Source organism: Ictalurus furcatus, chromosome 4, assembly GCF_023375685.1.
Source record: "Ictalurus furcatus strain D&B chromosome 4, Billie_1.0, whole genome shotgun sequence".
Lineage (NCBI taxonomy): Eukaryota > Metazoa > Chordata > Actinopteri > Siluriformes > Ictaluridae > Ictalurus > Ictalurus furcatus.
The window spans coordinates 10,930,065-10,945,357 of NC_071258.1; the positions used below are offsets into that span (position 1 = coordinate 10,930,065).

At 40.5% G+C, this 15,293-nt stretch overlaps 1 protein-coding gene across 5 annotated transcripts in view; it reads left to right on the top strand.

Annotated features, from left to right (window-relative positions):
* The window catches only part of itpr2 (inositol 1,4,5-trisphosphate receptor, type 2), a 102,813-nt gene that overhangs the window by 56,639 nt on the left and 30,881 nt on the right, over positions 1-15,293 (top strand). For all 5 annotated transcript variants that reach the window (XM_053622931.1, XM_053622932.1, XM_053622933.1 and 2 more), the window contains 5 exons: positions 9,101-9,203; positions 11,563-11,750; positions 11,872-12,052; positions 14,032-14,276; positions 15,042-15,242. In XM_053622931.1, the coding sequence (XP_053478906.1) occupies positions 9,101-9,203; positions 11,563-11,750; positions 11,872-12,052; positions 14,032-14,276; positions 15,042-15,242 (918 nt within the window). The remainder of the gene's footprint in view (positions 1-9,100; positions 9,204-11,562; positions 11,751-11,871; positions 12,053-14,031; positions 14,277-15,041; positions 15,243-15,293) is intronic.

A 15,293-nucleotide genomic window follows, 5' to 3' on the forward strand; every position in this document is an offset into this window, starting at 1 on the left:
TGCATGTGATGCGTATTTAAAATGTTTCAGAAAGTGTCTGGTGTTAATTGGCCTTGGATATAATGACTGACTCCAAATTCAGAAATGTATTGCGTAAAAATGATTGAGTGCGAGATGGGAGGATTAAGCCTGTATGATTTGTACTTCACTGCTTCAGTAAAGAATGTGTGGTATATAAATGATTGCTATTTTCATTTTGAAACAAAAAAATGAAAATGGTAAACTGACTCAAAAACATAATCAAATTAGAGGATGGATGCACTTATAATGATATGTTACACGTAATAGCCTTAGTTTTTGGCCATTCAAGGGCTCACAAAAATGCAGATGTTTGCTGCAATTGAGTTTGACACCCCTTGCATGCTAATGAATATAAAAAATATATATATCTTGAATTAATTTGAAAAAAATTCATGGTTTTATATAATATGGTAAATATGAGCAAAGAAGACGGTGAAAAAAATTATTTGTTGTTTGATCTTTTGCTTAAAAAAAATCACAAAAATACTCTGCTCTAATGGATATAAAATGATTGCAAACAAAACACAGGTTTATATATATAAAGAAAAAATCTCTCCAGATCCTTCAAATTTCGAGGTCCACGTTGGTGGTCTCTCCTCTTCAGTTCACCCAACAGGTTTTCTATAGGTTTCAAGTCAGGGGACTAGCATGGCCATGGTAGGACTTTGATTTTGTGGTCAGTAAAGCATTTTTGTGTTGATTTTGATGTATATTTTGGATCATTGTTCTGCTGGAAGATCCAACCATGGCCCATTTTAAGCTTTCTGGCAGAGACAGTCAGGTTGATCTTTGATCGAGTCCATGATGCCATGTATCCTAACAGAATGTCCAGGTCCTCTGGCAGAAAAACAGTCCCAAAACATTAAAGTGCCACCACAATATTTAACCGTGGACATGAGGAACTTTTCCCTATGCTACCTCTCTGTGTGCACCAAAACCACCTCTGGTGTTTATTGCCAAAAAGCATACATTTTGGTTTCATCTGACCCTAGAACTTTTCAAGAAACTTTTAATGTCACTTAGAAGAAATCTTAGTGGTAATAAAAGATTGTTTGTAAATCACTCCGTGACTTTGTGTCCTCGATTGCATTTTGGTAACATTTAGGTCATTATGTTGGTATCTTGGTATTCAAATGAGTGGGGGAAAAAATAGACTCCCCTGTGTCCCAAATGTTATTCTTGTAGGCTAAAACTAATACTAACTGGCACCACTTCAGTAGGTGATTTTACTCTTTATGCTGAAGATGAAAAATATTTCCCTTAGCTTGCGATAAATGCAGCAATTAAGGTAGTGCAGAGATCCAGGCCCTTGCCGTGTGTGTGTGTGTGTGTGTGTGTGTGTGTGTGTGTGTGTGTGTGTGTAGGAGCGAGAGAGACTTCACAACTCAAGTATAGTCTTCCTCAAACTTAATTTATTGTCAGGTATCTGGCGGAAGGTGTGTTGCCTCTGGATTGATTTTTTTCTTCCATACTGTGTCCTCGCTCTCCTTTTTTGGCATGATTGTGAAAGCCGTTAACCCAACAGTTATTATTATTATTATTATTATTATTATTATTATTATGCTGAGTAGCTTAGTTAGCTTCATGATTTTCCATCTGAAGCTCATCATTGATTTAGAGAAGCAGCACCTCTTTATCAGCTTTTGCGAATATTATAGTGAAGGTGTGTATTGGATGAGTATTGGGTATTGGCTAATACTCAACTTTGATCAAATGAAATAAAAAATAAAAAGAAATGATGGGTGTGTACCTGTCATGTACACTCACACTTTCACACTCAAGGCTACAGATTAGGATGTACTGACATGCTGGACTTGGTTCTTTGGCTGCAGAATTACTGCAGCATTATTAGTCCAGAGCTTCACTTGCCATGCTCCTCTCCTGCTCCATCATGAGGACAAATGGGAACTTCTCAGTGGACATTTGCTGACCTTGTGCTCCTCTGAAAGTGCAACTTTACTTTGATCTTTGGAATACAAGGACACTCAAGGTTCTCATTATCCTGGGTTTTTGTGCAGGAAACCAATGTGGTGTGAGTCAATCATGTGGTGCTAGTTTATTCCAAGTTTACGTTACAGAAACTGGACATGAAATCATAATGACTTGATTGTGTTGTCCTACACTATTATTATTAACATGTATTGTGGATTTACTTGTATCTGCGCTGCATGTTGGTGCTGTTTATGGATATGAAAGAGGGCTCATTTGACTGTCAGGCCTCCCTCTGAGCTCCTTAATCATGTTATCCGGTCACATGTGCGGCTTCCGAAATAGACCTGGGTCAGAGAGGTTGTTTACGCTCAGCTGCTGTTTGTCTTGGGCAAGTTTAAAAATCAACAGGACTGCAGATTGCTCTCACATGCAAGGCTAATTTGTTTGCTGCTGTAGGCACTGTTTATAAGGGCAACCATCCTAAAACACTACCGCCGTGTTGGGTGGGGCATCGCTGGCCTGGTGTATAGGAGAGCCGTCAGGCCAGTGGATAGGGTGGATACTTACAGGAGTGCAAATAAAGACATGAGAATCCTCAGGTCTTGGCTTTATGGTGAGAGAAAGAAAAAGAGAGATGGAAATGGGGTGATATTGATGCTAAGCCTGGATGGTTTTTCTCCTCAGACAAGCAATACCCTCTCTCTTTCTTGCTTTGTTGCACATGTCCCTTTTCATTCTGTTTCCGTGTTTGTGTTATATAAGATGTGTTGCTGTCACCTTCATGCCTAGACAGGCTTATGGGGTTTTGAAATGTATTGATTTTTCTTCCTAACTCTTTCACCACAGCAAAAGCCAATCATGCAGCATTCACCAATTTCAAGTATTATCACCAGTATCAAGAGAATGTGTGGAAATGTCAGTCTGATCTCTCTTCACTACTCGGATACCTATATAACACTTATAAAGCACTTATAAAATAAGATGTGTTTATTGCAGCAGTTCATATCCAAAGTGTCTTTTGCTACCTACATTTTATTATTTTTTTTAAACTTAAAGTTCTTCTCTTGCAAGTCTTGTAAAGACTCATGCTGTAAAGCAATTTATTAGATGTGCTGTGTGTTGTTGGGGGCGCTGGAGCAGATCTCTGCAGCATGGAAGGATGTTGTTAAGCAACGTGCCAGCTAATTGGCCATTGCATGAGGTACTCGGGTACTCACGTGTTAGCACTGACGCAGAGCTGACATCTGTTCAGAGTCTTCTGAGAAGGCACACTGATTTATTTACATGTTTCTTCATTTATATCGAATATAATCAGTTTAACACTGATTTTATATTTTGCAAGTGTGACGGTCTGGGGAAAACCCATTGGATGTTGCTGTGTCCGAGTTCTACATTTACGTTTATGTTTACCGCATATAGCAGACGTCTTTATCTAGAGCAGTGTATAGACATGCTTTGTAGTCTATACGTTGTACAAATATGTTCGGATCTAAAATACTGTTAAGTTAAACCCCTGTTTGAGAGGAGCTAGGGGAGGTAGTAAAGGGCACGTTTAAATGCGTAGTGAACAGGTGGTCTGCATTTTAAGACAGACAGTGACTGAGATGTTCAGACAGCCAGGGGAAGTTCATTCCACCACCTGGATGCCAGTACAGAGAAGAGTCTTGTTGCAGGTCGTTCTTGTATTATGAGGGATGCTGGGTTGAGTTGGGACATGGAGGCTTAAAGGGAATGTGATGTAGAGCAACATTTGGCAAGTGCCTTCATATAGGTGGGACTGGTCCATTTTTGACCAGCGTCAGTGTTGTAAACCTGATGCATGCCGCTACAGAAAGCCAGTGGTGGGAACACGGCAATGGGTGATGCAGGAGAACATTGGGAGATTGAAAACTTGCAGCTGCATTCTGGACGTTGGTTGACCGACCAGCCTGGAGTGAGTTGCGGTAGTTCACACTTGAAGGGACAAGTGATTGAGCAGACACCTGAGCTAGCCTCTGTTGGTAAAATCGCCCGATTCTCCTGATGTTGTAGAGGAGAAACCTGTATACCCAAGGCAGGTTAGCAGTATGAGGAAGGAATAGCCCTAAGTTTACATGTGTTGCCAGATATGACACTTGTCCAATTCTGGAACATTCTGTAGTTTTCAGAACTACATACTGTATGTGTGGTGGTTTTGAGAAAATCAGATGTCACCTTGGCTGAATTCTAACAGACGGAAAATAGTTTTGGCCAAAATCGATGTGGAAATGCTTTTATTTAGCTCATCGGTTAAGGCTCTGTGTTACCGATCAGAAGGTTGTGGGGGTTCAAGCGCTGCCAAGCCACCACTGTTGGGCCACTGAACCCTATCTGCTCCAGGGGCGCAGTATCATGGCTGGCACTGCACTCTGACCCTAGCTTCCTAAAAAGCTGGGATATGCGAAAAAAGAATTTCAATGTGTTGTAAAATATATGTGACAAATAAAGGCTTCTTCTAATCTTGCCTAGGCAGTTTTTCTGCAAAGATCATTTTGGTTAAGGAGACAGTTTAACTCTGTTCTAGGTGCAGTCAATCTAAGGATTACTAAGGGGGCTTTCACACTAGCAGTGTATTCCGAAACAGAGCACAGTTTGCAAGCACACCGAGGTGCAGAACCCGAGACTACCTGTAGGAGGGGATCCAGGTTCGGGTGCACTGGAACCGTGCCGCAATTCCCGTGAATGTGAACGCTACTCGTACTCTGGTCCGCACTTATTCAGGAATTAAAGTAACCTGCGCATGTGTTTTAGCTGATGATGACATCTTTAGTTTCTCCTTAAAATAACAGTTTGCGAGCAGCAGAAAGCTGCCTTCTCCTGGACATCTGATTAATTATGCCATGCGACGTACATAGACGCAAGTGTCGTTGACTCTGCTGCATCTGAAAACCAGGCCAACGTTACAGAGGGCGCCGGGACTCGGACCGCAGCAAACGTGCCCCGTGTAAAAACCAGCTAAAACCTGGCTGGCTGATTTCCTCACACAGTGAATGTCAGGATTTATGTGTATATTTACATCCCCGAGTGAAAAGGACATAAGCATAATTGAGTACATACTGAGTGTTAAAATGCTCCTGCTGCACATTTGGAAGGAAATGCCGTTTTCTGCCTTCTCACTTAGTTGAAATACATGCAAAAAACAAGCATATTTCAGCTCTGCCTGCAATTATCAGAACTTATGATATATAAAGTTCTGATAATTGTAGTATGTTTTAATATTATTCTGCCCATTTCACTATTTGTATCTTTTGTTATGTTAAAGCTTATTTTTTTAAACACACTCTGAGGAAAGTGCTATGTGCCCTCTTCCACATACATGAGCTCATAGACACCTACAATTGGAGAGTATCTCTGTGATTGACAGGGGCGGAGAGCCTGCCATCCCTCCCACCGATTTTACTCCCTAGGCTTCCAGATACAGATCGGATCAATCTCCTGATGATCGGGCAAAATATACTCTATGATGTAAAAAAAAAAAAAAAAAAAAAAAAAAATTTTTAGAAAATTTTTGTAAATATAATTTTTTTTTAAATGAAAAAAATCAAAGCCTTTACATAGTATATTGTTGGAAGCACTGCACTTTGATCTATAGTATATGAATACAAAATTGATCCATATGTACAGTGATATTTGTATTGACTCATATTGGATTTGGTCTAAGATCAGACTTGTCGGTTAAACGTATAAGAGAGGTGAAAGTGGACGGGCAAGGTAATTAATTCGGAGCATTATCAGTACCTCCTCTGACATTCAAAATGTTTAATCTGTTAATAATGGAAGTAAGGGAGTAAGGTTGACTGCTTTCTGTCTTCATATCTGTCCTTTATGAGGTGTAGAAGGTGTAGGCTTTGGGGTGAGACAGTCTGTAATTTCTAATTCTGCGTGACATCAGGCTTTGCCGTAGGAATCAGTGTTGACCCCAGACCGAGTTCAACCGGTTCAGCACACCAGCTGCCTCCATACGTGCCTCTCTCTATATATCCGTCTCTCGGGTGTTTACAGATCGCAGGGTGTGTAGGATTGGGCAGTGTTGTCTGAGGCTCAGGCAGGCTAGCCGCAGTGTGGCGTGCCCACGCACATCTTAACACCCAAGCCTCTCTCGGTCTGTTGGCTATCTCTCTCTTCCTTTCTCTCTCTCTCTCTCTCTCTCTCTCTCTCTCTCTGTCCTCACTTTACCTGAGTGGAGGGTTTTTTTTTTTCTCCATGCAGCACCAGACAGATGAGTCAGGCTGGCACGGCTACCTTTATCTCCGTTTTTCTCCCCGCCCCACACCCCCACCCCTTTTTCTATCTCCACCTAAAGCTTTCTGCAGGAGCACATGAGAGACTGCAGCATCTGGAAATTCACTTTGCCAAAGTTCCCTTATTAGTTGCTTTTGCTAGTAATATCAACAGTCAAATCTAAACAAATGCAGAATAGCTATTTGGATAAGTGTGTTACCCCAGTGAGGGTTTATCTCTGTACATACTTGTGTGTGTCTATATGTGCATGTGTGCGTGTGTGTCTGGACTCTTCCAGACAGTGGAAGCAGACGCGTGTCTGTACAGACTGCTGATGAGACTCAGTGTTTACTGAGAGACTGAGGAAACATCAGTGGCATGTGCTTGTTGGAAGGAGACATAGAAATAAATGACATGCTGCTTTGCAAGTTCACAGGATTTGCTGCATCTACTTCTGATGTGTGTATAATTTGCATAGTGTTTAGGTTCCCTGTCTTCACAGAGCATGCTCCTTTAACTGTTCGCACCAGGTCCAACCCACTGGTCTACATCATAACATGTCTCCTGAAGGGGTCCGTCCTTCCTCTTGACTCCTCTATAGAGTACCACTCGCCAGACCCTCACTGTTCTACCTGCCATTATGCAAGCCTGTGAATAGATAGGCACATGTCTAAAACGGTCATCACAAACCACAGAGGAGAAAAAACTGTGAGAGCGAGAGAGAGATTTGAGGATGTAAAGGAGAGGGGGTGAATCAATACCTCCATCCTTTTTCTGCCTGCCTTCCTCATGGTCTCCCAGCAAGTCACCACCAGGTGTTATATAACTCTCTCTCTCTCTCTCTCTCTCTCTCTCTCTCTCTCTCTCTTCCTCTTCCTCCCTCCCACTCTCTCTTTGCCGCTTCACCTCCCCCACCTGACTCGTTCTCCTATCTTTTTCATCGACACGTTTGTCACCTCTCCCTCAGGGAAGCAGAAATAAGTGGTAGGCATCCGTTGCATGTTCACTCTTCTTTGTGCCCTCTCATCCTTCTCTCTTCCCAAAGCTTACCTTGTACTCGGGGTATAATTGGTACAGTTATGACAGTGTATACGAGTTACGTAAAACGTTCTCACATGAATATGCTTTTTTTTTTTTTTTTTTTAAATGTAAATCTTGTGTGCTTATGACGTGATAAATAGACACACAGACGGAGTTCTAAGTAGGGACAAAAAATCAAACTTCAATCTTTCATATATTTGTGAAGCAAAAAAATCCTGTGTCAATGCATGGTTTGTTTAACAGCATTTATCATTTTTGCCCCTTGCTACGGTGATATGAGAACCGCTTTGAAACGAGGGCTTTCTGCTTTATCAGCTAAAGCAGCAATCAGACCAAACACAAATCATATTCACCGAGTGGAAAAGCCAAATAACTGAAGGGGGAAATGGTAAATGGTCTTCACTTGTATAGCGCTTTTATCCAGAGCGCTTTACACTGTGTCTCATTTTCCCCCATTCACACACCAAGGGTAGCAGAGCTGCCATGCAAGGCGCTAACCTGCCATCGGGAGCAACTTGGGGTTCAGCGTCTTGCACAAGGACACTTTGGTATGTGGAGTCATGTGGGCGGGGAATCAAACCAGAAACCCTACAATTATTGTACAACCTGCTCCACCACCTGAACCACAGCCGCCTGGAAAAAGACATGGATCATGAACGACACGCATTAGTGTCCTTTTACTTCGTGCTGATAACACTGACCTCTGATTTAATGAACCATTGGTTCACGTGAACCAATAGAAAGCAAGTGGCAGGGACTGTCGTCTCTTAGGGTAAATTTAAAAAATATAAAAATTTGCACTAATTGCCTTTCAGGTAAATCATTTACATAAATGCATGTGCTTGTAGCTTGTAGCACATGCAGATGTTTAAAATAGAGTCGCTGAACTGTGGCATGAGGGTTTTTTCTTTTTTTTCTCCCCAATACTTTTAACGGATCTATTTTTTTATTAGCATTTTTTGAGTAGTTTGTTTGATCTGATGATCTACTTCGCTGTGTCCATCAGTTGATGACTCATGCGCCAGGGGTTTTTGTTAAAATTCAGGTCCCGTTAGAACCCGTGTCAGGCTATATGTGTTGATGGATGGACTTTTTCGGCACCGATGATCGGATGCTGTTCGGACACTTTTCGACAGTTTGAGAACTGTTTTGTGACATTGTCGTTCAGATCACTTGTTTTATGTGGTACAGCACTGAACACTTTCTGATGCTAGAAATGCTCTCTTGCTTGATTTGTACCACACATGATAATCGCGTGGTGTACAAATTGTTCGAATATAAAATATCATTTGTGTTTGAATGTTTGGGCTCTAGCATATAAACTAGCAATTTAGTGTAATACAGTTCAATCAAATTGGAATGCATATTGTTTTTGTATCATGTTTTATATAAACTGGACCAAATTTGTTGCGTCTTTCTGTCACGGGTAGATTGTAATCATCAGCAGTAATCAGCTCAGCAGAATGCACAGCATGCACTAACAGTTTGGCAACTTAAAGCCAGCTAGCTTAGAGAATATGCTCAGGCTGTGGGTAGGATTCTGGAACGGACATGCCTCTCAAATAGCTAATAATACTTCTTCACACCACACACCAGCGCCATGTGTTATGCGGAGAAAATCAATTCCTGCACTTATTTACATTTATTCATTTGGTAGAATGAACGTGAGGAAGAAGTGAGGCCATTCGCTGGGATTTGAAATCGCAAAACCTGTTCAACCTGAGAAACTTCAATATGAAGTCATTAAAAAGTTATATTAGAATGTCGGGATTCAGAATGATTGACAGTAGCGTGTGTTGTGTTTGTGCCTATTTATCGTAGTGAATATCATTGCTGTCATTGATCTGATGACATGTCTTCCATGTAGGGCAAGGCACTGAGGAAGACTCTGCTGACGCACTACTTCGGCAACCAGCGGCTCCACTCCAAGGCTCTGGAGTATGGCAGTGGTGGAGGATCATCCCCTGGAGGTATAGGACCTCCACGAACACACATGCTTCTGATACTAGAATAACTCTCTGGTATTACTATTGCTATTATGCCTGTAAATAAATATAAAAAAAACATATATGTGTATAGAATAATAGCCACTATTAATTGTTATTAAGGACGGTTTGAGTTTTCTGCAAAAGCACATTTCACTTCTTTAGAGTGATGCTGTGGGCTGATTCACATGTTATTAGAAGACTGTGATAGTGACTTTTGTCACAAGGGATGTGTGATGGTTTCAGATTCTCATACAGACCATTTCAGATCAGGCTATTGATAGAATTGGACAAGGACATGTGTGACTCATTTACAATGGTCATATTTATTTAAAACCTAGTGCAGTGAGTGACGACTGCAACTGAATGATCACGTGGATTCACTGTTGAAAACCTCTGTACGTGCATGTGTACGTGCATGATTATATGCATCAGAGGTGGGCAAATCAGTAGCCAGGGCATCTGGAGCAAGCGGATTTCATGTCCAGGTTTTTAGATTATTATTATTTTTTAAATTCATTGTTGCATGGTGGACAACCAGAAAAAGAGAAAAAATTCTACCCCTCATTGTGACGCACCTTGATGGTGTAACTATAGTGCGTGCATCAGAATCCCACTGCTCTACAGACAAACCTCTTGTGGCCGATCTGATTGTCAGTAAAATGTATTTTACTATGCAGATTGATTAGCGTGCATGGATGACAGACAGTCTTTTCAGAATCAGGAACAAACACACAGGTTTGTGGGGGGAATAAATTCCACTGCTAAGAATTAATGTAACTCTTCTGCTAGAACAGTCACATTGCAGTTATACAGTACATAAATAAAAAATAATAATAGACGCTATAAATACTTTTTTTCCATCTTTTACGTGTGATGTGAGGACAGATCACTTCATCTCAAACCCGACACATTGTCCAATAACTTTTTGATAGAGTGAAATACTATATCCTAGACCAAAAACTATGTTAGAAGGGTAGTTAATCCCTCCAGGACTTTTTTGCAATAGCATAAATTAACACAGAATGAAGAAAACGCTGTGGTATTTGATAGGAACTTGCCATTTTTCAAAATTACCACAGATTTAGGCATGTGACATCATCATGACTCGCATTCAGCCGAAGCCCTCTTCGATTCACGTGCATCGAATATGAGTACAGCTGAAAGGTCTCATTTACCAGCAAACATCAATAGAAAGTCTGCGCAAAACAATTTCGAGCAATTGCAATTCCACAAATTCAACTAGTTTTCCGTAAAAAAAAAAAAAAAAAAAAAAAGAATCACAAAACAATCACACTGCGAAATCCTGTACAGACTCCAAAAAAGGAAGAAACTAACTGTGGTTCCATCTTATCTTGTCATATATGACCTCTCATTAAATGTATACAGAGGCATTACGAGGAAAAATAAAGCTTGGAAGCAAGTTGCAGAGATTGTTCTGCTTAGTGTACGTAGCTAATACAGATAGGGTTGTTTTTTTTTTTGGTAATATGCCATACGTAGCTAATTGAAACCTAACGCTTAACATGTAAACCAAACGATACATTTTCAAACTGGTCTGTGCTTTATTTGATTTGCATTTAACTAGCTAGCTTTAGAAAGTGAAGTACACTTTCTAAAGCTGATATAATGATAATGAGTCTTTATTGGTCACGTACACATTACAGCACAGTGAAATTCTTTTCTACGCATACCCCAGCATGCCAGGAAGTTGGGTTCAGAGCACAGGGTCAGCCATGATACAGTTAAGGGCCATGCTCAAGGGCCCATCAGTGGCAGCTTGGAGGGCCGGGACTTGAACCCCTGACCTTCCGATCAGTGCCAGAGTCTTAACTGCTAACCCACCACTACCCCTGTATTATTTAATATTGTTTCTCATTGGAAATAAAAAAAAAGAAAAAAAGAAAGTTGGACAGTGCACACCAACAAGCGAAACGAGTGACTTATCAGTTGCTGGTGTAAACATGGGGTTACTTAGCAACCTTGCTTGAAATATTATTCCATTCACCACATTTTTAGCCTTGTCAGGTTTGTTGGGTTTTTTTTCCAATCCACCATAAATTGGGACTAGGCAACATTTTGGAGGTTCTACTGGCCCAGTGGGTGGGTAATAAATGTATCATTTCTCCACATGTATATTTTCACGTGTGTATTAAATTGTCTTACAAAATGCAGTGTTACAGCTGGTTTAAAGCTTGAAATGTGTTTAATGTTAATACAGCTTACAATAAATTTATTATTATAAACTATTATTATAAACTAGTCATTGCTTGTTTTCCCCAAATATATTATGGTGCTTTTTTTTTATTTTTTTTTTTATATATATATATGTTTTTGTGTGCAGCTGGTTTGCCAGGACAGGATTCTGATAAGCCTGGCACGTCTATGGTGGATATCCAGTGTCTTTTGGATAGTGTGGGAGCGACAGAGCTAGTCATTGATCTCATCGTCAGCACCAAGAATGACCGTGTGTTTGAGGAGAGCATCCTATTAGGCATTGCATTGCTGTGGGGTGGAAACACACAGATACAAGTATGTACCCCCTACACACGCATATATAGCAGATATTGTTTGTAGGTATCATATGTCATGAAGGAATTGGTTATTATGCATTCCATATCCACCCGCCTACTCTCTCTCTCTCTCCCTGCAGAATTCCTTCTATCATCAGCTGCACAAGCAGAAGAAGTCAGAGAAGTTCTTCAAAGTTTTCTACGACCACATGCAGCTGGCTCAGAAGGAGATCCGTTCCACCGTCTCCGTCAACATGTTTGAGATCAGCTGCCGGAAGCGCGAGGAGGAAGGCGAAGTTTCTAACTTCAGACACAGGAAAGGTGGAGTGGCTCAACACTGAAAGCATTAATAATGATGATCATTCTCTCCATGTTTGCAGATGTGTCGATTGTTATCTTAACATGTTTATGTACATAATTTCTCTTGATATTGGCTAGGCGCCCTACGTTTCAGTTGCCTCGCTCCACGTCCTTCATCACATGAGGTCACATGAGGGCCACGAGTTTATCAGAGAGCCTTTGTTAGTTTTCTATTTAACACTTCCTTTATGCAAGAGCTTCAGTTTGTAGGAATAAAGCAGCTCAGATGTGACTTTTTATCCCTGTTTTAATACTCGTTTTAACATGCCACTGTCAACGTTCCTTTGGGAGAATCTCCAATGCTTTCTTAATGCCAGCTCCATTACGCTGTTAGCTCAAGTCAAGTTTGTTCAAAGATCGCTTTGAGGGGTGGGAGATCAAGATAACATAAATGTAGAATGCATCAATCATTATAAATTCCAAAAAAGGTTGGATAAAGCTGTTTTAAAGGAGACCTATTATGAACCTTTTTACAAGATATAATATAAGTCTGAAGTGTCCCCAGGATGTGTCTGTGAAGTTTCAGCTCAAAATACCCCACGGATCATTTATAATACCATGCTGTAAATGCCCCTTTTTGGGTAGAAGCAAAAACACGCTGTTTTCATGTGTGTCTCTTTAAATGCAAATGAGCTGCTGATCCCCGCCCCCTTTCCGGAAGAAGGCTGGGCCTTTACAGCTTGTGCTTCGGACACTACAGCGGACGTCCCTTTACAGCTCATGCTTTGCATACTAAAATGATTCACACAAAGATCTGTTCAGTACATACTTTTGAGTACGTCTGCACCCCAAAGGTTGGGGCGTGGTTGTCTAAAGGGGGTGGAATTAAGTTCAGATAGCTATTTCTCAGGAACTGAAAGTCTAAAGTCTAAATTTGGTGTGCTGCATCAGTGTGTTAATCTGTAACTGGATTTTTAATCATCACTGACTTACTGCAAGAACATAGCCACCTTCAGCCAGTCAGCTGTCAGCAGGCATTTCACACAACTAGCATTTAGCTACTGTCACAAACTTGATAAGTTTGTTTTGTGGTCTCAATTTTTATTTATTTATTTATATATTTTTTTTTAAATTTTAATACATAACTTGGCACAAACTGGCCACTCAGGGCACTTTGTGCAAAGAGTGCTTGGATCCCACAAATTGCAAATTGAATGTGGCTATTGGTGCCACCAATAAGGCAACATATATGTTTGACAGATTGCTGTGTCATAGAAACACACTTCCACTTTTCAGGATCGTTTTAATTGATCAAACTTATGCAACACAAGTATTCTATTCTAGGATAAAGATCTTATGTATAGTAATTGTATGCATGTAAACTTCTATGGGGTCTACAACTTGAATAAAACCAGTTGGGGGATCATTATTGATATATGGCTGCACGTAATTTTCTCGGCCCCTCATTTGAAGTCGTCGCCATGTCTTAATTATCTCATTCTCTCGCGTTGTGACCATGCATATATATATATATATATATATATATATATATATATATATATATATATATATATATATATATATATATATAATTTTTTTTTTTAAAGTAGGGATGTCACCAATGGGACTAAAACCCCATATTTTATGTTGTAATGGTTTTCCCAGACAGTCATTATATGGGTGTTTTTTTTTTTTGTTTTTTTTTTTTGTGCGTTTGCATGTCTGATTTAGTTCAGGGGATATGAGTGCTCTTTTTCTATTCTGTTTCACCTTATATGAGAAGAAGTGAACATTGATAAAGCTCATACTGTCTCTCAATAGGTATGAGAAATGACTCTTTCTGATTTGTGGTTGATTTCAAGGCCCTTGTTCTTTACATATTGCTGTCAGTTTTGTCTGTGCTGTCCACACAACCTAAACTGCAGGTGGTCTTCTGCAATACAGTTTTACGTTTCTCCATCTAAAACTGAAATTTCAGTGTCTGGCTGAACTTTTTACAGCCTGGGACTCCATGCATCTGAAAGAGGAGATGAGGGGACAGCTGAAAGACGCCTCTTGTGCCACCTCCAAGGCTTACAGTGCTTTCCGTAAGGAGGGAGATCCGGAGTTTGAGATGGCGGGTCAAGGGGCTGAGGATACTGAGGAGGAAGTGGAGGAGGTCCAGATGGGCCAGGCCATCACCATTATGAAGCCCATTTTGCGCTTTCTGCAACTGCTGTGTGAGAACCACAACAGGCATCTGCAGGTATGGTCAAGATCTTAATTGAGTCAGTGGAGGCTTTATGTTTTCTGGTTGTCTGTCTCAGTTTCTTGTCAGCATGATATCTCAACAGCAAGTGGTTAAATTTCTGTAGGAGTTATATGGAATTCTCATTCTAACGAGCAGATGAAATAATTAGATTTTGGAATTGATCCAAACAAAATCAAGGTTACAGCAAGTCGAATGTCTGAAATGTTTTTTCTTCAATAGCTTCCTTCCTGTTTGTTGTACACAGATGTAACTTACGCATTCATGTTCAGGAACTCTCAGCCCATTCTTGACTAACTATGACTTTTGGCATTGGTCTGTCCATTTGTCAATCCATGTGTCTGTCCCTCTAGAGAGATTCTCTAGATTTTAGAATTGATCCAAACAGGGTCAAGGTCACAGCAAGGTCAAAGTAGCTTTCTTCATGTTTGAATTATATTTAAAGGTTATGTCTGGTATACAAATTAGTCACAAGAAGGGCTAGACTTGTTGTAGAGGCATCCCCATCGACTCAAGTTCAACTTCCAAGTTCAAGTTGTTTTTTGGAGGGTTTTTTTGACTGGCCTTGTACACTGTCAGCCACAGTGTTTCAATTTTCACAATAGCTTTTTCTGTTGTTAGACAGTCATTTCATCCATAATGACCGATAATGATAATTTATCTGGACCAAATTCAGAGCAATCATAACTAGAGCTAATCTCAGCCTCTAGTTAAGATCTAATCTTAACTTGATCTAACCTCAGGTTTCACATCTTTTTGCAGAATTTCCTTCGGGACCAGAACAATAAAACCAACTATAACCTAGTATGTGAGACTCTGCAGTTTCTGGACTGCATCTGCGGCAGCACCACGGGAGGCTTGGGGCTGTTGGGCCTCTACATTAATGAGAGGAACGTGGACCTGGTCAAACAGACGCTGGAGAGCATCACTGAGTACTGCCAAGGCCCTTGCCATGAGAATCAGGTAGCCCACATGGATTAGTTACTCATAAAGATGACGAGCCTGTGATTTGAT